General features: G+C 33.5%; 1 protein-coding gene across 1 annotated transcript in view; it reads left to right on the forward strand.

Moving 5' to 3' along the window:
* LOC150089518 (uncharacterized) overlaps window positions 1-23,322 on the forward strand; it is an 80,474-nt gene that overhangs the window by 10,769 nt on the left and 46,383 nt on the right. The window contains exons 3-4 of the mRNA XM_090390012.1: window positions 749-802; window positions 1,155-1,297. Coding sequence (XP_090246138.1) covers window positions 749-802; window positions 1,155-1,297 — 197 coding nt within the window. The remainder of the gene's footprint in view (window positions 1-748; window positions 803-1,154; window positions 1,298-23,322) is intronic.

Consider the following 23,322-nt stretch of genomic DNA (forward strand, 5'->3'; position numbering starts at 1 on the left):
TATAGTACAAAACTGTTTCATCACAGTTGTACAACTGCTCATCTGTGAATTCACCATCTTTAATCACATTATACAGGAAACAGTTCTGCTGCTACAATGTCACCAAATGCAGATTTGCCTACAAGACTAACATAGGATATCTCTTCCATCTCTAAAGCCACCCTTCAGAAGCTTTAAACGTGTCATCTCCACCAAGTAGCATATGAAATTTAAGTGCCTGTGTTTTTAAATTACTCTGTTTAACCAGTACTCCTTCACTACACTTTGCCATATTGCAAACATTTGCTTTACACCTGTATGAGCAACACATTTCCAAGATGTTCTTCCCTACCCTTGCTTCCATATCAGTATTGAGAATGTTTAATGAGAATTATATATTCCTTCCTGAATTATATAAGTTTCAAATGCCTTGTACATTCATATTACTGCAAATCTGGCTTGGACAGCAAATCCACTTGCAAATCTGGCTTGGACAGCAAATCTGCAGTGAATGTGTATATATTTTTTAAAACCTTTATTTCTAGTTGATCATGTTGAGAGAGAGAGGGGGGGGGGAGAGGGAGAGGGAGTGGTATAAGAGAGGAGAGATGACATTTAGCTACCTATATCATTCCTCTCCACTGTAATATAGCAAAGTTCATGTATCCTGGCTGTCATATTACTTTTGTTTTTCATGTACTTTTATTTTAAAATACAAAAATCAAGGGATCACAATTAATTTTCTTATTTTTTTTTTGTGACATTTTAGGGGAAAAAGCCACTTGTGTGCCACGTGTGTAGAATAACATGCTCTACTTCTGACGTGAGTATTTGTGTGTGCTGGTTACAATTCTTTTTAATTGTAGCAATCATCTGATTAAATTAAAGTAACTTGACAAAATTCTTTAAAATAATTTAGAACAAATTGAAGTAAAATTAATTCAAAGTATAGCACTTTAAATATAAATAAAATTAACGTAGGATATTTAATTAAATGTAACTTTAATTTTTATTATATTAGGACATTGTAGTTTTTTATTTTTTTAAGTAAGGCTTATTCTGGTTATATTTTAGCTACTTAGGGAAATTCCCTATTCTGTTTGGTCTCAGTGACTAAAGTTGATCCTGAATGACAGGACAGTAGTTATTCTGCAACTGGAAATTTCTCTTTACAGAGATTTCGTAATCACATGAACAGCAGGGCCCACAGATCGAAAATGGAAACTTTGCTGGTGCTACAGCGAGAGAAAACACAAGCTCTGGAGGCCAGAATGAAAGCCTCCCAACAACACCTGAAGATGGTTGAAATAAGGGAAAGGTATAGAATTGCTTGTAAAAGCACAGTTCTTTTTTACCTGATGGTTTAGTATTTCTTGCTGTGCTATTGATGCACTGTATATGATTTTGTTGCCTCTGAGCCATGAATCTGCCTTTGTATTCTTTATAATGTGCTGCGTTTGTTGCAGTAATTTTTGAACTGCTATTCTTATATAATCTTGCGTATTTTTAACTAGCAAGTGATACATGCTAGTTTACATCTTGAATACTATGTTTTTTTTTTTTTTTTTTCTCAATTCTATGAAAAAAAATTAATTTAGCAGGGTAATACACACCTGCATTTCTCTTATTCTGTGATGTGTTTGAATGTATCCATAATCACCAGTAACCATTGCTGTATTATTGAAATAATATCTGCACTATGGAATATTATTATTTGAACAAATGTATTTGCTCATAATGAAAATTTTTCCATGAACACTAATAAACATCATAGGACCATGGGGGAAATTTTATTGTTCCATTTCATTGTTTCGTCTTTTTCTAACTGCTTCATGCAGCTACTGTCCTGTCAGACTTCATAACAGCTTTTTGAATTGTGTGGATTCACTATATTTATCAATAAAAAGGAATCTTTGCCCAAAATATTGCGTGTTAGGTAAGGCAAAAACTTGGTCTTGAATATATGTGAATTTCTAAATAATGGATACCCTTCCCCTCCCATTAAAAGAAGAGTTGCATGCTTTTCTAATCCTAGTTATCACATAGATTATTTAAATTTGTAATGCAGGAATGCAAATGCTTTAGAACAGCAGTAAAATTTGAAAATTAAGTCGTTATAATAGTTGTTATATTTAGCTAAAACTGAAACTTATAAGGGGGGGGGTTAGAATGTAATGAGTGAATAAGCATTTAATACATAGTATAAATACATAGAGGTTTCTATTGTAAGTGGAATAGTTCTTATTCATCTTTATAAAATGCTATTGGTTATGTGAAAAAAGTACATCTTTGTGTACTTTTTTTTCACATAACCAATTTAAATCGTTATGATTTTTATTTTGTTTGGGGGTGGGGTGGAAAATTTATCTGAAGGAACACTCCACTTACTACAACCTAGAAATGGTTGTGTAAAATATGCTGAAGTGCCAAACATCTAAGAACTCTAAACCCACTAATATTAAAGAAGTTGTTTTAAAGTGAAAAATCTGATAGTTAAGACAGGCACTTTATTTTCGTTAATAGGATAAATAATTTGCTTAGATAATTAAAGGTTAAAAAGCTACATTTCTGTTAATAGTAGAATATATGTTTTATGGGGTGGGATACTACAACTTTGATTAACATTTGTGTTAGAAATTACTGAAGTCGTTACTAGTAACTGAACTACTGCAGATTTGGTATTTAAAAAAGTAAATAAAAATTAAATTCATAGATTTCTTTAATGGCAAACACGCCGGATCCCATTGATGTTAACCTGGAAGCTGCGGGCATTGGTGATGCTAAGCTTCTGTAGATTTAGTAGTGAGAGTGATATCAAACAATTCCCTTTACTTGTATAAGATAAAATAATTTTATTAATTGTAGATAAATTTTGCAGTAAAAGAGGGTAACTTAATGAAAACACTTACATTACATTCACCCTAAATTTAAGAAATTATTACAGGTTTAAGAATATAATAATTTTTTTTAAAAGTGGGAGTTTTAGAGTAGTGAAAGCTGTATTAATAGTAACTGCTCTTTTATTTTTTGTAACTTGTAAATAAAAAAAAAAAAAAATCCCCATAACTGCATAGCCATTTATTTCTCTTAAATATTGAATAAGATTAGGGATCGGATAAAGATGTTTGGCAACATATGATGAGATTAAAGAAACTATCAAAATTTTTTTTAACATTAATGTATCAAAATTCCACTAAAAATTTAGACATAGCTAAATTTCATATTCATATATTTAAAATATACCCCACAATGTATTAATTTAACTAGTTATATTAACTAAATTTAAAACAGTAGTGAAAAATATCAATTTTTGTGTACAGTGCAAAAGAATTACTTGGTAATGTAAGTTAAATTGGCAAAGATAAACATTTTTAAAATAAGTGATTTGGTTTAATGAAGAGTGGTTCCTTATTTAAGTTTCTACTCCAGATAAATGGCCTCGTCTGATCTAGGGCTTTGAGTACAAGTGGGAAATTTTGCATGTTTCATGTTTGTCTTCCATTAGTATTTGGTCAGAAAGCTAGCTAATTTCTCCCATACTTACTAAAGCCGACCGGGCTAGCCGAGTGGGTAAAGTACCTGCCCGGCAACCCAAAGGTCGCGGGTTCGATTCCCGCCTCGGGCTTGGATCAAAGTACTGCAAAAACCTTGGGAGGTGCAATATGGCCACAGAAGCCGATGCGCCAACAACTACCAAATCAAACCCATACTTACTAAAATGTAATTTCCTCTGATCCTGTGTGACGGCATTGGAGTGTGATTATAAAACGCTTATTATAATATATCAGAGAAGACAACTCTTTGTCTTCATCATTACTAGAATATCTGTTGTGTGCGAATAATAAGTTTTGATATAATTTTTGGTTGGAGGTATATTCCTTTCCAAACTTTTAAATGATAATCCTGGAAAATAGTGAAGTTCAAGTTTATTAGGTGGTTTGGTTATACCAAATAATTTCACTTCCTTCCCAACTGAAATGTTTTTTGGATTATAATGAAATTCATTACATTCTGTTAAATCCTGTGGTGTGGTGTGCATACAGCCTTTTCCTCAAGCATTCCTAAATTTTTAATGACATTTTTCTTCCTTTCATTGAGTTACAGTATTTGGTGGTTATTTCAGATAAGAGAAATGAAATCTTAGTTGTTGCTGAAGATAAGATGTAATTCAAAGAATTAAACTAGTTTAATTTTTTGAATTCCCCCAATTTAATGCTTCAAAAAGCAAATAATTTATTTCATTAGCAAAAAAGTTGAAAAGAATACAATGATCCAGCAAAATAATCCATTATATATTAATGTGCAGCAGCTTATCTGTATGATGCCTCTTGTTTTCACCACATCTGTCAGTCCACTCCTAGTGGATGGATTTTCATGGCATTTATTTAAATAATTTATATTTGTTTGATCCCTTCCAAATTTCATTGAAGTCAGACCAACAAAAATCTGGCAGTTATTTCTTTGAACACCTGTCTGCATGTAATAAATTCCCAGCGATTGGATTTTCAGGAAATATTATTTTTGGCTTATTTTAGAAATATTTTTTAAGTTAATTCTAAAACGAAATCTGGCTGTTCTATCTTGTTCATCTATTCATGTAATAAATCGACTCTCGGTGGTAGATGAAATTTTATAGTTGACTCTTACAATGAATTATCAAGCTCTGCCGAATTTCACTGAAATCAGACCAATACAGGTCTTGATGTTATTTATTTTATTTTTAGGCGATCCATATACTGTACAGTTTAAGGGGGGTTTGAAAGATTTGTATTTACCCAGAGGTAGTTGTGATAGAAGGTTGAGACAAAGTGACATTTTTGTCACCTTTCAATATGCTTCTGCAGGCCAGTTTTGCTGAAGTCCTCTGAATGTCCTTCAAATCATGACTCAGCAAGGGGTTTCCATGAAGAAAGGACTTCAGTGTAGGAAAGAGGAAGAAATCAAAATATATGTGTGTGTGTTCAGGGGAATGAGCAGGACACAGAAATATTTCAACCCCACATTCTTGGGCTCGCAGCATGGGAGAGAGATGTGTAGGGACATTATTGTGGAGCAGGTGCACATCTTTTGCAGCCTTCCCGACTTCTTTTATAACATCACTTTGCTTTTTGAGGAATGAGGAGGTTTGAATAAAACTATGCTGACACAGTACTTCTTTTCTGAAGTTAATCTGTTAGTATAACAACATGCTGATCCTAAAAAATAATGCATCACCTTGCAGCATTTGGTTGCACCTTTCCCTTTTTTTTGGGCTGGCATTGATTCTCCATCCTTCCATTCTTTTCACATTTGTTTAATTTAGGGATCATAGTGATGCATCCAAGTTTATTCCATGTTGATTAGCCACTGGAATAAAACTTTCATTTCCTTGCACATCAGCATTTCATGTGCACATTGTCATTTCCTCCTAGTAAGGGGCCAGAAGTATTGAGAATCCATCTAGCAGATGGATTCCCAATATTTCCGACCCCTTACCACACCCCAAAATTTTATTCATGCAGCTCTTGATGGATATGTTTCTCAGATTCTACACATTTGGAGCTCTAGCTAGTTCTCTGAAACTGATACTTGGAGCACCTTCCAGGATTAATGCCTCAATTTTGAAACACTCTTCTGTTACTGCAACTGCTGTAACAGAAGAGTGAGAGGTGCATCCTAGGATTTCTTCATTCAATCAATGTTGTAATCTGGGCAGTCTTCTCCATAAACAAAAACCATTTCTTTGTGTATATTTTTTTTGGCATTTTCCCTTACAGAAAGAGGAATTGAATCTGATCTGCATTCTCCTTTATCCATAGTAGCACTGCTAAACAAAAAAAAAAAAAAAAAAAAAAAAAACCCCTTTTTACCACAACTATTTCAGGGTGAATACAAATCTTTTTTTGAACCAGCCTCATAGTTGAAGCACTGGCTATTGTTTTTGCTGCGCACTGATTGGAAGAATGGTCAGTAGAAATGATGTTCTCTGTTCATGCATAGGTTTTTTTTTATAAATAAATCATGAATTATTGCTAAGTGCCTAATGTTCCTGAAATGTAACACACTGTGCACATTAAAAACTTGTTTTTGAGGATTGTCATTCCGAGTGTTTTTATTGAGACCTTTCATGTTCCAGTTGTTCCGTGAGAAGGAACAAAGTTCTAGAACACTTTCTTCACTTTGGTCCAGAATTGGAAATGTTTATTACATCTATCCAATTATATTCCAACCAGAGATATCTACTGTAAAATAATATTAATAATGATGAACATTTAAATGTTATCCATTGTGCTCAACTAATGCCGACATCTAAAATTTTCAGAAAGATTTTGATTCTTGGCCAAATTGATCTCCCCCATACCTCACTTAAAATACTACTCTTCCTTATATTTATTTATTTATTTTTTAACTTGTGGAAATTTTTTGCTTTTGAAAATTTGTTAATTTATCTTGAAATATTGCCGTTTATATTTAATTGTTTTTCTCAGTGTTTTTGATGCAAGTGTAAAGATATTCGATCGTTAACATTTAGTGTCACATGAGTTTGCTAGCACTTTTGGTTATAAGAGGCATTTATATAATTATGCTTATCCGTATTTATTGCTGCTCAGTTTTAATGACAATTTTCACCTGTGATAATTTTTCACTGTCAAATTACTCCCATTAAAATAATTTTTCACTGTCAAATTACTCCCATTTTATAACTTTTTTCCCACATTTATCAATGTAAATGTGTCACAGGATTGTACACACATCTTGGTTTAGCACATTCTCACGCCTACTTGCATTTCTTCAGTCTTCGTGAAACTTTTTCATCTAAAAAGATGAAAAGCATTGCTACAATTGTAAACTTTTCAGTTATTTAACCATATGAGTGCTGTTACTTATTTAATGGTTGCAAAGTGGCTTCCATACTGTCTGGTGGCTGAAATAATTGAACTGTACCACAGACTATTATATGAGTGGTAATAGTGTGTTTTCACATCCATTAGCATTTATCCTCATGCAGCAGTCTTCATCTGGTTCCCCACTATTAAGGTATCTCCTGTGTATTTTCAGTATTTAAAACCACCATGTTTTTAGCTGCTCAATCTGAGAAAATATTTCCCATACCCAGTACTCACTACTTCTTGCAGAATCAGATTGTCCATATCTGGAGAGAAGATGAGATACAAGGATTGATATACTCCAGGTTGTATAATGCATCAAGTGCAGTCAAACTCATGACCATTTCCAACTGTGTGAATTTCAGTTTCTTTAAAATTGATTGAATATGTGGAAAATGATCCTGAGTTTGAGAATGAGAATAGCAGCGACACTTTTATGCGGTGGTCTGTGCTGCCGCATTGGCTTAGAGAAAATTTCAGTGATTAGGGAGTGTTGCCATTTGTGATGGAGTGACCATCTCCTGGGTAGATGGTTAAATGCAGTTGGGTGTTCACCAAAATTTGCAACCCATTTTGGGAATGAAAATGATAATGCAATTCATGAAGGTGCTAGTTATGAATTCAACTAATACTGTGGAAAACAGTTCTTTGGCCAGGAGAGACTTGTCAATTAAGTGCCCCCCATCCCTCCTTTTTTCTTTTAAATTATTCTTTGACATGGGGAAAGAGTAGCGGAGAAGGAATTTTTGTAGAATTGTCACTAAAAGTGGCTATTTTCCTAAATAAGTTTGTTTTTAGACTACTAGCAAGGCTATATATTGCCATTCATTTTTTGACTTGTGTGCAGAATGTTTGATTAATGAAACATACTAGATAGTGACAGGCTAGAATATTTATACATTTATCTTATTTTTGGATTGTTGTACCTATTAGAAAAATCCAAGACTAGATAACATGTATATTGTTATTTGGTTTATTTTTCAACAATTATATACTCATCTTTCTAATGATAATTTCTCTTTCGTACCCATACATTTGCATTTCTTGTAACATATCCATTGCTGTTTGGCCACCCTGCTTGCTAATTTTGGGTTTATATATAACTAGCTACTGTCTTTTTTTTTTTTTTATCTAGTTTTGCTACATCTTGTAGGGAAGTGTGTTTAGAAATGAAGGGTGGCATTGGATCTTTGGGTTAGAAATAGTGTAAACACGTTTTACTTATGGCAGATTTTGAAAGTTTGCAGTAGGTTGAAACATCTTTTTCATTGAAAGCCAGTCTTGCAAACTAGAACACTTGCCATCTGTCTGCCTCTTGGGTTGCATTTGCACCTAATGAGTTCCTAGTCCTAGTGCTTTGTGTTTTCATCACTTCAGTTTTGTCTAAGTATAAGCCAATCATCTCCCTCCCCATTTTTTTTTTTTTTTTATTAAAAAGCATAATTATTCATATACCTACCCATATACCTTGCAACTCTCCTCATGGAGCTGTTTACTAATATTACTCATTTTGGTTAGACAAACATCTTCAGATTTAATTTTTTTTCTCCTTCAATATTTACTTATTATTGCCATTTATATGCATACTGGGGCTACTTAAGGCAGATTATTTTAGATTAGATTAATAATAGCAGATTTTGTTTTGCAGAAAGGACCTAAACACTTAACCTTGTTGTATTTGATATTTTACATATTTGACACCTTGAATAAAAATATTAGTGCAAATTTTGATATTTTTTTAAATACCATATAACATGTGGTGTTGATTATAATTAGCCTTACAACTCATTACTTTGTTAGGATCTTTAGGACAGAGAAGTAAAGGCACATTTTAGTTGGTTCTTTTTTAGATTGGTTGTTTTAAAATGGTAATTGGTGCCACTGACAGTGCATCGTGTAAATTGCACTTATGCAAGAGTAGCAGATTTATGTCATTGTTTAGTATTAAAATCGGTACAATTTCCCCTATCCTATCCATTATAAATGTAAACTTGCCAGAAATGAGTTTGAAAAAGAACTAGTCTATGCACTCTGCAGTTAGAATGATTAGCACAATTTCCCATCTATGGGTATGTTATCTTTTACATCCTGTAATTGTTTTTTCAGTATTATTTTAAATTCAAAATTTAACTTTCCCCAATTAAATTGAGAAAAAAATTAAATTCTTTCATGTTGAATTCGTATTTGTGTTGTTAATATCAATTTTGCATATAAAAGTATGGTATTGGCTGATTTGTAAGCATTAGTGAAGGATCATTTTATTTTCTTTAAGGAAATTGTAAATTTGTGTTGTCCTTTTTTGTGCAGCCTTTGGTTACTTTTAGTTTATAGAAAGTCAGTTCAATGAATCTCAAAAGACACTTAATCAAGTATATTACTGTGATACATGTTTAGACATTGTGGCATTTTTTTTTAAATATTGGTGAATTAATTTTTTTGAAATAGTTGATTTTAAAAAGTTCATTTTTTCTTTTAAATAAAATGAAGAAATATTCAGATATCATTTTTGCCCCCCCCCTCAATATTTACTTAATATTGCCATTTATAGGCATACAGTGGCTATTTAAGGATGTTAGCAGTTTTATTTCTGTGGACCGATGTTGATTTGTGATTATAGAATTTGCCAAATTTATTCTAAACGAATTTCACTTCAGTGATAATGTTGAGAACATGCAGTGGTATGCTAGAAAAGAAACCTGATGGGTACACAATGGTGAACTTGCTGAAATTTTTATCTAATTGGAAGTTTCTAGTTTTCTTTTTAAGTGTAACACTCAGTTAGCAGATAACTTGGTATAATGAAATGAGACCTGTTAATTCATTTTCAAAAGGATATCTGCACAACTTTTCAAAATTTAATTAACAAGATAATTTTTCCAAGCTTTTAATTTAGAATTTTTTTTGTCTGAGAATCCTCATAATTACCATTCTTATTTACTGTTAATTTGTTACCAGCAAATTCTGTAAATATATCTAGTTGTATATAGTCTCATCTGTTGGAAAGAATTTCTGAACTATCTTTGGATTTCTTTCCATGTGGTCTTTGGGCAACAACTGGTTTAAGTTCATTAAAATATATTTTTTTAATATTTCAAATCTTTTTTTACTTATATGCTATGAACAAATATTATATAAAATGGACTTATAAACATTCCTTCGTTATATTGCAGTAAGCATTGAAATTATAATGAATTAGTATTGTGTCTTTGAGTTACTAAAAAGAAGAAATGAAATTCATTCCAGTTTAGTGAATGCTAAAATTAGAAATTTTGCTATTTATAAATACTGTGAAATAATATTTTCTCTAAACTTAATCTTCGTTATATTGCAAAAATGTAATATATTAGTATAATCTATGCTCATTTCCTGCAGAAGGAGGGAATAACTGTTACTAGTTTATAGTGAATTTCTAATACAGAATTGCTATTGTTTTAGGCAGGAATTTGTAGTGTAGTGTTATGAGGTAACTATGCTTTGTCTTATGATAACCTATTTAGGTTTCTGTTTAACAATCTTAAAGTTCATCTGGTGTACTTTAAGAATGTTAAATCAGAAAACAGTTTTAAAATGAACTGAATGAAGTTATTTGTGATAAGTAATAATTTCACATTTTTTAAAAAAATTCTTTGCTAATTAAAGAGAACAGGGATGGTTATTGGCTTGTGCTGTGCCCTCTTAGTGATGCACTCAACAGTACCACATGTTCAGTGTTGCATGTGGACTTCATGCTGCCTGTAAATTTTGACTAACAATACAAACCCCAACCATATTTTAGAATAGTTTTTCTAACTCTTCTTTCTAATCTATATTTTAACCTTTATTAATATAATCTATACGTATGATTTAAATTAAATTAATGTAATCAATATATTTGAACCATTATTGTGGCCTCTAAATGTTCAGTAAATGACAAATGAATGGAAAGAACAAGGAAGATTGATATCAGAACAGAAGACTTCCAGTTTCATGCTGTGCAGATTCAAAATATAGATTACAATGGCTTTTCATATTATTGCGATTCAATTTTATATTCCCCTCTCCCTTTATTTGGCAGCCTTAGTCTTGTCAGCTGTGATTTCGCTAAACAATTTATTTCAGTAACATCCATTTTGTATTCATGGTTTATTGTAATGGTACTGTACACATAAAGGAAGGCTATAGTTAATTGATCTCAGGAAGTACTTGGGTCCTCCACCACCACCACAACACATGAACTATTTAGACCTTTTTGGCCCAAAAAAAACACTCTGTAGTTTTGCACAATATTGTCTGTCACTGATATGCCTAAAATCGTACAAACAGCTGACAAGTTAAGATTAACCTGAGCATAAATAAATTCTCGTGATGGGCCAGTTCTTTATTTTAACTTTGATTTGTCACTCTGTAACTTTGTAACTTGATGGTCTGCCCTCAGATTATTTGGGGGTTTTTTGAGGGCTTTCATTTTATTTTGCCTAGGCCCATCAAAGGTATCACTATTTATGGCAGCTTTAGCCTTAACAAATGTATGAATGAGATAGGACTTAAAAAGCAGCTATTACTCCTTGACCCATGGGCTGCAGAATAGATGTTGTGTCAGCAGGCAGGAAAACTAATCTCACAGTACACCTCCGTCAGAGCTCTTCGGTGACCAGGTGCAGTGTCACTAATCAGTAATATCTTCAAAGGAATCTTTTAGTAAGCAGTAGGCTTCGGCAGTGCTAAAAATATTCAGTAAACCACGTAATAAACAGATCTGTCATCCAGGCTTTGTTCTATTAATAATACACAGGCAGGCAAGCTTTAGTGTAAGTCTTGAGGGCTTTAGCATTTTCAGAATGGTACATGAGTATTGGCTTCAACTTGCAGTCACCAGCTGCATTGACTCATAGCTAGATGCTGTGAAAATTTAGGAGTTTAGCTATGAAAGTTCTAGATGGCATCATCTTCCAATATAGGGCAGTTTTGTCGGCATTGAAACTCATTAAAAGTCATTTGTTGAGAATTGCTGATTACCCCCCCCCCCCCCCCCCCAGCACTGGCAAAAATCCAGAACGGTAGCAATGTAGAAAGATGAATAGGCAGAATTCCCATCCCTAGTTGCAATTGTTAACGGGTTCAAGTGAGATGGGCTAGTGTTTCTAAGATGCAAACGTTATCAGTGTTGCTGGGATGCAAAAAATGCCTTCTGGAAGGTGGTCTCAAAGAACTAGTTAACGATACTACAGATATGTAATTAATTCTGTAATTGAACACTCTTAGACAATGAATCATTGTAATATTGCTTATATTAGTATTATTTAGTCGATATTTTACCGTATATACTGTACTTTAATTAAGCAGTAGGTGACTTTTTCAGTGGGTTGCTGACTATTAAGGTGGATAAGCATTGTTTGACTAATTACTCATTGGCCGATTGATTGGTAATCGGGCTAATTTCTTATTGATGCTACTTTTGCTTTGTCCGGATTTGATGTTCCATGTGTGTCAGCAGCTGATGGCCCAATGTGTTAGATGCTTGCTTGCTTCTTTATTCAGTAATTGAACCGTTGTTTCTCCCCCAATTTGATATCAGTTTGTCTTGATGTTGTTTATTTGCCTGTCAACTCTCACATTTTGGCCTGTATGAAAATACTGTCAACTGGACCCCAGGCACTTTCCCATTCATATTTCAGGTTGTGTGATTTAGCCATCTATAGCATCTTATTGCCGACAGACGGGCACTCATTTTGGTTAATATTGGCCACTGTACATGGAGAAAATCTTGTAATTTAAATATAGCATAGAAGTAATGTCATTATATACGTAACCACTTCTTGTAATTTACACCTTAACTTGTTCATGAAATTAGTAGCACTATAAAAGTGATAGCATTTGTTTTTTTTATTCTCTTATTCTGTGGTGCATTACTTTTAATGATTTTAAATTGAACTGATCAGTAATTTCTGAACTGAGATTTTTTAGTTAATTAATTAGTCTGAGGATGTTTGTCTTTCGACATTAGTAAGCTCTCCACACACAAGATATAGAGCAAACTCCTGCAGTTAAGTTGAGAGAAAAAAAAGCTATTTTCTGAGAAATTTGTTAAGACCAAAAATAGTGAGAATTAAGATTTTGCTATTTTCTTGTTGTGTAGAGTTCTGCGATTCATCAGAGCAAAGGTACTCTTTATATTCAGATTATAGCTACTTCACTGATTGTCTGCCCACATTTACCAATTTATTACTGTGTGCTGATTACCAGTTTCTCTTTTCTTGGGCGAAAACCTGACAAAAAAACACAGAAAATGTCTTAAAAGATAACAGTACTATTTCAGATTTTACTTCGTAAGGGCACAGTTTCTGACCTGTGTATAGGAGTTTTTTAACTTAGTTCTCTAATATAAATTTTACACCTTATAAAGAGGCATTCTGTGGATAAGAACAGGCCTAATAAAAATTAATGCTGGTGTCTTAAATAAAACTTTTAAGCAGTGGCTGCATTTCAGAATATGGAGTACAAAGGCTAACTGGTGTTAAATTTTATTTTGATTATGATTTCAGTGATGGGTAGCAAATTCGATGTCTAGTGGAGAATGATATTCATAATAGGATCGTGACATTTTTATTATTACTTTGTTCACTTTAATTTTATTCTTGATATGAACAAATATATCAAGTTGAACCCTGTTCATTATTAAAAAAAGATCACTATTATTTTTAGCACCAAATCATTTAAAGCTTTCCTTGAAGTTTACAATCCATAGATGGGTCAACTGGCATAACACCACACACATAAAAAAAAATTTTTTTTGTTATACATATTTTAAATCCATATTTTGTTTTGATGACTGGTTTAAAAAGCACCATAAATATTCTCTGAAGTTGTAATATGCAATGCACATAATTAGACAACTTTGAGGATGGCAAGTAAATGCACAGCCCACTTACCATTTCAAAAATATTCTTTGGTTTTAGATATTTGGAGTTTGAAGTTAAAATGCATTACTTTCTGAAGAGTGTAGGGTGGGGTTTTTTTTTTTTTTGTGTGTAATAGTTTTGCCAGAAAGTTAACTCTTGGAGTAATAGTACATAGTTTGACTTTGTTCATATCTTCATAGAAATAGCAAGAAAACTTAATTTTGATTGTCAACAAAAAAAAAAAAAAAAAAAAATGGTGTTTGCCTCTTTCAGCAGTTTTATTATTTTTCAGTAGAATACGAATAACTGATGTCAGACTTCAGTTTTAGTGAAATCATAGACAAGATGTGGCTTTTTGATTCTGCATATACAATTTCTTTGAAAAGAGAAAATGTTATCAATAAATATTCTTCAGCATAATAACCTTGCAAAGTTTTGTATGTATTTTTGTGAATGTCATGTTTTTTATCAGCTTCTAAGTAAAAACGTATTGCGCTTATAATTCAGTGAAGTCAGTTTGCACAAACTGAAGTGGTTGTTTGTATAAATGCTTGAGTTTCATACATTTAGTGGTCCCAATCTATAATGAATTGTCTTATTATCTGTCAGAATTGTCTGCTGCTTATTTTGCAGGAAGATTTGGGTTGCCATTTTACAGAGTTCTGTGTTCATAACAGTGTAGCATGGCAGAGTTGAACTAGTGTTTAGGTACTGCCATACATAAGATGCAATACACATTAATTTTTAATTTAATAATTTTATCAAGGATACTTACCCACCTGATAGAGAACTTGTTAAAGGTGGCAAGGGCACTTAACTGACAGGGCAAGGTTTTTTCACATTTCTACTTATGTCTCTGCATGATCAGCCTTCATCTTCCAGGTGTTTTTTCAGGAAGCTGAAATTTCTACTGGCAAGGCCAACAAAAGCATGGAATTGAGGATGGCCACACTCATGTGAACATTTTCACTTTTATGAAAGTGCCATTATCAAATATACACATTTGACAAATTTTAGCAGACCTTTACGTAAATTAAGGCGCCTCCGTAGCCAGGTGGGAAGGAGCAGCAGTGCGTAGCACATGCTTCTTGATTAGACCGGGGTTCGAGCCCGTCACCACCAAATACGGAGGATGCGGAAAGGTCAGGGAATGACCACCGCATATCCCGGAGCAATATGGCCTTAAGTTGCTAATGCTCCTAAAAACTAAATAACAAACAAACAAACGTAAATTAAATGTATGTCCTTCATTGGATTTCTAGCCTCTTCAGATGTTGGTTTTCAGTGTCCTGAAAATCAACATCTGAGAAGGATCAGTTACCAGGTTGTCCAAATTGGTCAAATTCTCTTTCCTGGTTTGAAACTGTATTTGGAAAAGTTAGTTATATTTCTTGTCTTGAATGACTGTTACTTGATATGCTTTTAGTTTCGATTAAAGTAATACGCTAGTTTTTTTCCCCTGATGGCCTCATGCATTTTAGTGTTTTTCTGGTATTAAAGTGTTCACCTGCATAACCTAAACATCTCGTTGGTTATGCAATAGTTTATTGAAATTTTTGTGATTCACAGATTAGTGTTTATTGTAAAGCGGCACTGGGTGGCACATTGTAATGATCTCCCTTAAAACTACATAGTATTCTCAGTGTTGCAGTACAAACTCTTTAAATGCCAGGGGTAGTGTAAGTTTTGGTGTTTTAGTAGTCTTGGTCTGTTGTTCCTCTGGCATTTAGCTGTGAGGACTGTACATTGCCTGTCCTTCATCCTGAGGAGGCAGTTGTGTATAGTAGGATATAGATATAGCCTCTGGCCGAAGCAAACCCTAGTCTGCACCTGAGCTTTCCAGGGAAGTCCCCCAAAAAAGTGGAAGGTGAAGAGAGGTGAAACAATAGCAAGAGTGTCCACCTGGAAATAGGGAATTAATAGCAATAGAAGAAGCCTATCCTCCACAGTGGGGGAATGCCAAAACAGTGAAAGTTGTGGTGGTAGTCCACTAGGTGAAATGTTTGGGTGGGGGAAGGTATGTGGACTTTGTTAGGGACATCACAGGGTCCCCCTATGGTGGGGGAGGTCGCACTGTGGATGCACAGAGACTCTGTATAAGATCTCACACCACTTGGAACTGGTGGCAGCAGTTAATGCACTTGAGGAAGGAGGCATGACATCACTATGGTAGTGGGCTTCACAGATTAGTGTGGTTCAGGAGCACATCTAGTTGATTTTAGAAGCTCTTCTGTCAGTCATTAGATAAATTTAGTTTGGCAACATAATTTTCTCTGAGAAATGGTTTTTGCCCCCCTTATAAGTAGACCCTGACCATAGAATATGTGCAGAGTTGTCTCCCAATTATCTGAACCCTGTTTTACCACAATTTTTGATGCCTGAAATTGAATTTAAATTTAAAGGCTCAATCAACGACTATACAGAAAATACATTTGACACATTTTAGTTGTTCACATTAAGAGTAGATGGTCTGACAATCACCCCCCCCCCCCCCCCCCCCCAAGTTTTGACTTTTTTTGGAAATGCTGAAGTATAAATAGAATTTTTTTATCTGAGAAATATATAGAATACAGTATAGTTCAAATAATTTTTGTTTTGTTAAATGAATATGGCTAATGCAGTATTTTTGGGGTGTTTTTTTTTTTTTTTTTGTTGTTGTTAATCTTTCAACAGAACCTGCAAAACTTTGATGTAAGGTCGTAAATTTTTTTCTACATAATGTATTTCTGTATTGCTGTGTAATCAGAACTGCAGTTATAAAAATGTTCAGTGATACCGAAAAAGGAAGATGGTATTACCATATACCACCATATCTTCCACAGAAGCCTGGTATCAGTATACAACACTGTTACATATATATGATGCAGAGAAAATTGATAGCTTTGCATGATACAAGACATTAACGTTGTTGTACAAAAAGGCATGGTCTCATTGCCATTTGTTACTAAATATATGCCCTAGCCCTACTACATTGTATGAATGGTAAAATTTCTACCTGTTTATGAACTATCTTTTCAGCCTGCATGTTATTTGTAAAACTGGATATTGCTGTGTTATTTCAGTGGAAAACAGCCAGTAGTAGTCACTTTGGTTTGGGTAGTTGAGTGAGAACCAACAGAAGGCCGACTGCTGTTTTCCTTCAATACACAGAAAGAATTCTGTTTTGCATCCCATATGATAATCACTCCTTCCCTACTTCAGTTAGTTGCTCTCGAGTGCAGATTGTACACTTTTGATTCCGTAACAGGCAAACTGACTCAGAACCTTAAAATTTAGAGATGATGTATTAATGGCACTTACTCTGAACAGCCACCACATTTGGTACATGAGACTTCTGATGCAAGGTAAGCTTATTCACATCTAAAATAAAATAGTTGGAGAATAATCTTCCACATGTAGGTAACATTGAAGTTTATACAGTATAAATAATTTATTGAATGGCAGTTTACTACATTTCTGCATACAGGCAGAATCATAATGAACCAAATAAATTCCAATAGATCCTGAAATCGAAATAAAAGGAACCAGATTGATTACCATACATCATGGCCTTCCATAGAAGATCCCCCCCCCCCCATGAAATAAACCCGTGCAGAACACAGCTTTCCTTGGCATAGTCATCACAAGATAGTACATTTTTTTCTGAAAATTAGTTGACAGGAAATCCACTGACACGTTTTGGATTTATTTTTAGTAAACCCTCTGATTATGAAGGCTGTTATGGCAAAGTCCGGTAAATGAGGAGGATGCTATAGCTGGAGAGAGTGGAAACAGGTGTCCAGACAGGTTAGTATTTGTCTAATGGTGAAAGAAGCCCCATGCTTTTATTACTGATTAGTAGGAGCATTCTGATGGAGTTATGTTCTAATTTTTCTTTGCTCAAAGATGAGGTATTCTCAGATTACATCTCTCAAGCACTTAGTTTATTTATTAATATTCAGTTTTATCACTATAATGGCCCTCTGGGTAAATGACTAATAATTTATGCCTTTAGGGTCAAATTCTAACATAATTTACCTTAATACTCTCAATCCAGACTTCTTACCTACTAAAACTTTCATTCAGAGGACTTCAAGTTTTGTGTGTGGGTTGTAAAGGTAATTTCATGTTTCATCTCATTTAGTTTAAGAAATACTGCATCAGGGTCACAAGTCTGTCCAGTTTGTTTGAAAGCTCAGCTCTTGTTTCCACCTAAACTGGTGTTAAATTTTTTTCAAAAAAGTTGCATGATCTTTTCACATCAGCAACATGGCTTGGCAACTGTTATGTCAGTTCATATTTGATAATTGTCCCAAATGATGCTTCAGTGCAGGATTATATAGCTATTTTTTTGATGACTAGTTCACCTTGCATCATTCATTCACAAGTGATTTTGAAGCACTTGTACAATTCAAATACCACAATTCTTGTTAAAGATTATTCACAATGTTTAAACAGTCACTTTTTTCTTAAACAGAAAAGCAAATTGTAGATTTGCATTCCAAAAAATGAAAACAATTACTGAATACAATTACACAGATAATAGTAAGCCTGTGTATATGTACATTCTGGCGTCCTGAAGATAATAGTAAGCCTGTGTAATATGTACATTCAGGCATTCTGAAGTCCCACCATTTGCTTATGAAATCCAAGAGGAGTCAGTTTTTCATTGTTTTAAGCCATTGAATTTATTCCCATGTGATGCAAAATAAATAATCAGAGATGAATACCTCTTTGTATAGATTTCTGTCATAAGATTCATAAGTTTCAGTTATTTCAGTCCATATATTCCAATTGTACTGAATATTATGTTCCTTTTTACAAGGCGCGTAGCATTTTCTGATGTAGGTGAGGCTTGGTATTGGAACAGAAACTTAAAGACATGGTTGTGTTTATAACACATTGGTTTGTCTTGTATTGATAATCATGTGCTATGTTTGCATATTATGCTCTAAATTTTCCAAGCAGTTATATAGAATAGTAAACACTGATATCATGTTCTTGTTACATGAAAACAATAGTTAAAAGGTACATATTCATTTGCTATACCCTCAGTGTGGAGAAAGCTGTAATTGTTTTATATTTTCAAATGTAGTTCTTATTGTCGTCTTTTTATTCTAGGTTTATGATATCAACAATTATTTCTGAAAAGGCAGTAAAAATGTGCTGTCCAAGCAGCACTTGTCATGCTGCTGAATTCTTTTCAAATCATCTGAATACAGTTCCACATGTATTGTGTTGCCGTGGCTCAAAATAATATAACCATTTGTTGAGGGTTTCATCAAGTTTTGCAGCTAAAACTACCTAGGCAGGTTAAGTTTTGTACAGTGGTACCTTGGTCTGCGAATGTTTTGCAAGACGAGCAACAGTTTTTAATAAATTTTAACTACTTGATAAACAAGCGAGGTCGTCCATATAAGAGTACAGTCAGTCCTCGTATAACACGTTTACACTACACGAAATCGTATATAACACGAACCGAATTCGCTTATACACAATTCTCCTTTGTGTTTACAAGAAATGGCAATCGAATGCAGAATCACCCCAACCGAACACAACACGATAGGAATGAAGAGAAGATTTTGAAAATGTATTTGTTTTTTATATCAGTGAAGGGGAAACACATTTCACCATAATAACATAAAAACCAACACAATTCCAGCTATCAGTATAATTGCAAATGCAATTGGATCGAATTTACTACCAGTTTATAACAGATTCCACTAGCAGGAGTAACTGGAAATTGTTTTATGGTAGTAACCCCTAGAAATGTGCTTTAGTAAAATGTGAGGTGTTAATAGTGTATCTCTGCCTTTACATGTTGTTTATTCAGTTGCTACTTTGTTTATCTGTATCAAGTGTGCCTCCTCATTTTGTAATAGTGCGAGCGATGAATCTGTTTAACGACAATGCAATGTCGTATTTCCATGAAATCCTCAAAAGGAGGCAAAAGCAAGTGTCATTAGATAGGTTCCTTGTTAAAGTCACAAAAAGAAAAAGTCAACAGATAGCAGTGATTCCGTTAGTGACAGTGAAAGTCGTCCTACCCAATAATTAAAAAATTCGATTGCTTTATGTATATTAAATTTAAATATTAAAAATATAATACGGTATGTATGTGTTTTGTATTAATCATTTTTACAGTATATGAATATTTTTGAGTTTTGGAGCAAATCATCTGGGTTTCCATTATTTCTTATGGGGAAATTCGCTTTGATATACGAGTGCTTTGGATTACGAGCACGTTTCCGGAACGAATTATGCTCGCAAACCAAGGTACCACTGTAAATAGTTTTGTTCATTAGTGCATGATAGAATGTGCCATAGTGCTCAGGTCTTAACCTGTAATTAGCTGTGATGCAGTTAAACTAAAACAACATGTTTAGTTTAAATACTTATGAAGTTTGCATTTCCATTATCCTTGTAATAAATACTAATTTATCAAAATTGAAAGTAATTGTAATTATTTTTGTCATTGTTCTTCTGTTTTGCTGGACTTGTCCAATTCCTGCATCAGTGTGTGTCTGACTAATCTACACAGTATACTACTTAATTTGGGTATACCACTTATTTCATGGGAATCCCTAGTCCTGTTAGCATTTGATGGGGTTCTGTGTATAGTTTTATACACAGAACCCCATCTGTATAGTTTTGTATAGTTTTACTAGTATTATCTGTTATACTTGATAACATTGTGATTTGGTAATAGATGATACCTGTAGATAAAACAAGATGCACTTAATGAAACTAAAAAAAATTAAAAACATTAAAAATTATAATAGATATGTAAAAATGTTGCCTAGATATAAGAATAAATGTGCTCATCTGCACGATTGGATCAAAAAGTTCCAGAGTCACATTTTTCAAAATAATATGTAAATAGCCATTGGTAAACACAAACAGCTGTAACTTCTGCAAAATGAAAAATTTTCATCAATTTAATTAGTTGGAGAAAAATAAAATACATGGTTGGAGGTGCAGTCAAATAAGGATGCTGTAGGACAGTTACACAGTACTCGACAATTTCTGTAAAGTCATCCAGAAATATTCAAGTTTGATACGAGAAATGTTGAGTAATTTTCGATTTTTGTTATCCACAATTCTGTTTTGAATTTATTTAACACTCAGTGTGTAAAAAATTCCAATTTGAAATATACCTCCCTGATTTAAAAAAAAAAAAAAAAAAAATCATAATGAATTGTCTTTATGTTGAAATTCAGATTTAATTTATTTTAATTTTTTCTTCTGACACATGAGACATCTGTGAAAATAGGCTTGTTTTAAATTTTTCATGTCTTTTTAGTGAAATCTAACTAGAACTTTTTCTTTTAATAGATTTATTGAAAAAAAATTGCATAATCTTTTTTGATGTTTGGAAATATCAAATATAAGAACTTACTACTATATGATATTCCAGCTTTAAGACATCTTCAGTTCTTATTTGACAATGGGTTTGAATTGTAATGCTAAGTTCCTTTGCTGGCAAGGAAACGCTTGCATTGAACTTTGAAGTGCTTACAATGTTTAAATATTCTATCCCATGATAAAGCTCTTACCCCTCACTTTATGTAGCAACAGTAATTTCTGTTCTCTTTATAGGTTTTTTTAAGCCAATACATAATTGTCATCAACAGCAAGATAAAAATGCTGGTGAAACTGCAACTAAATGACCCTCGTTAAATTCTGGACTGTTAATGTCTTCAGTTATTTAACCTCCATTTTGGAAAATTGTTTTTTGCTTGCTTTGTATAAGACCAAGCCCATTATGATCCCCCCCCCCCAGTCTAAATGATTTAGTTCAGATAACAAATGCAACTAGAAGAAATTTCAGAAAATGTAAATGGGCTACTCAGTTTTTGCTGAAACTGAAATTATCTGTAGTGTTCTCCATAGAGGGAAGCATGCAAAAAAGTTGTGTATTGCACTTCTTAGTTGTGACATGTTATGGTGTGGTAGCACAGCATCCCTGTGGAGTGTAAAACAATACAACCTAATTTATTTTCTAAGTACTTATAGGGAAATGGCCGGGGAATAATGACATCTTGCTTCACATGAGAATAATGGGGTTTCCTTTGCATATAATGCTTGAAAATGTTTATCTTTGGGTATTATGATTGATGCACATATTTAAATAAAATGTTATGCAGACAATACGTGTGAGCATCTCCTCAGTTTGGATACCAACATGCATTTTGGACACACATTTTTGTTTGAATAACATGCTTGGGAAGTGGGCTGGTGGTATTAACCAGTTTTGTTGTTGGTATTATTTATTATTGATATTAACATCACTCAGTGCAGTAATGAGATGTTATTGATGGCTGAATTAAGTTTTACATTGTTATGTATAATGTAGACTTGTAGTAATTGCAGCTTTTGGTTTTTTTCCCCATTTCCCTGTGCAGGGCCAGCAGAACTATCATTTGTTTTCACTAGTGATCTTAACAGTAGAACTTTGGATTGGGTAGAGGGAGCACTTTTAGGCTGCTTATTGCTGCCAAAAGGACACAAGAAGATGAAGAAAATAAATTCAGAATTTTTTTAATTAAGTTTTTCCATGTTAAAATGCATGTACCATATTTTGCTTTTAGGCTATTTACATTAATTTAGGATGTTACTTCTGGTGATACTTTTTCATGTTCAATTTAGCTTTAGGATGATTTAGAAACATGTTAATATATTACTCATTTTGGCTGCTTAGAACCAGACACCCAATTACATTAAGATTTTTACTAGTGACATGTTTTTCTAAAGAAAATTTTGTAATGTATAAGAGATTTTGGTTTTAAAACTTTCTAGAATTTATAATCCACAAAAGAATGTAAGTCACAGCTAATTTATTTTTTTAATGGCCAAAGCAATTTTTCATAGAAGCAAAGGAAATTATGAAAAAAAAATCAGTTTGTGTACATTTTCAGCAACTTGCAAAATGTACTAGTGAAGTCAAAATAATATTTTTGGAAAAGGCAGAAAAAGCAGCTGATGTTTTTCTTAACAATACATCATCATCAGCCATTTTCAATGCACTGCAGGATGAAGGCCTCTCCAGCAACTTTCTAGTTCCTTCTCTTTTGAGCACTGGCCATCCATTTATTACCCTTCATCTATCCATCTCCGCCTTTGTCTTCCAGGTTTTCTTCTAGCTCCTCTCGGGTACCATTCTCTTATTTTCTAAGTCCGTCTGTCATGATGTCTCCGAGCTGTATCCTGCCCAAGCCCATTTTAGTTTTGATAATAATGTCCTTTACTTGAGTTTGCTGCCTAATCCAAGTGTTTCTCTTCTTATCTAACATTCTGATTCCCAACATAATTCGTTCCATTCTTTGCTGTGTAGTTCTCAGCTTCTCTTCCATTCTTTTGGTGAGTGCCCAAGTTTCACTTCCATAAATCATGGTTGGGGGTATACATTGGTTAATTATTTTACGTTTCAGACAAACTGGAATATTGCTCTTCAGTATGTGACTATATTTCCTGAATGCTATCCATCCAAAATTTATTCTTCTCTTGACTTGCAGCCATTTATCATCACTACAGCTAATAACTTTTCCCAAATAAGTATATGACTCCACCTTTTCAATTACTGCTCCTTCAATCATAATTTTCCTTTCTGTGGCACACTT

Source organism: Mastigoproctus giganteus, chromosome 2, assembly GCF_048544385.1.
Source record: "Mastigoproctus giganteus isolate SK-2022 chromosome 2, ASM4854438v1, whole genome shotgun sequence".
Taxonomy (NCBI): domain Eukaryota; kingdom Metazoa; phylum Arthropoda; class Arachnida; order Uropygi; family Thelyphonidae; genus Mastigoproctus; species Mastigoproctus giganteus.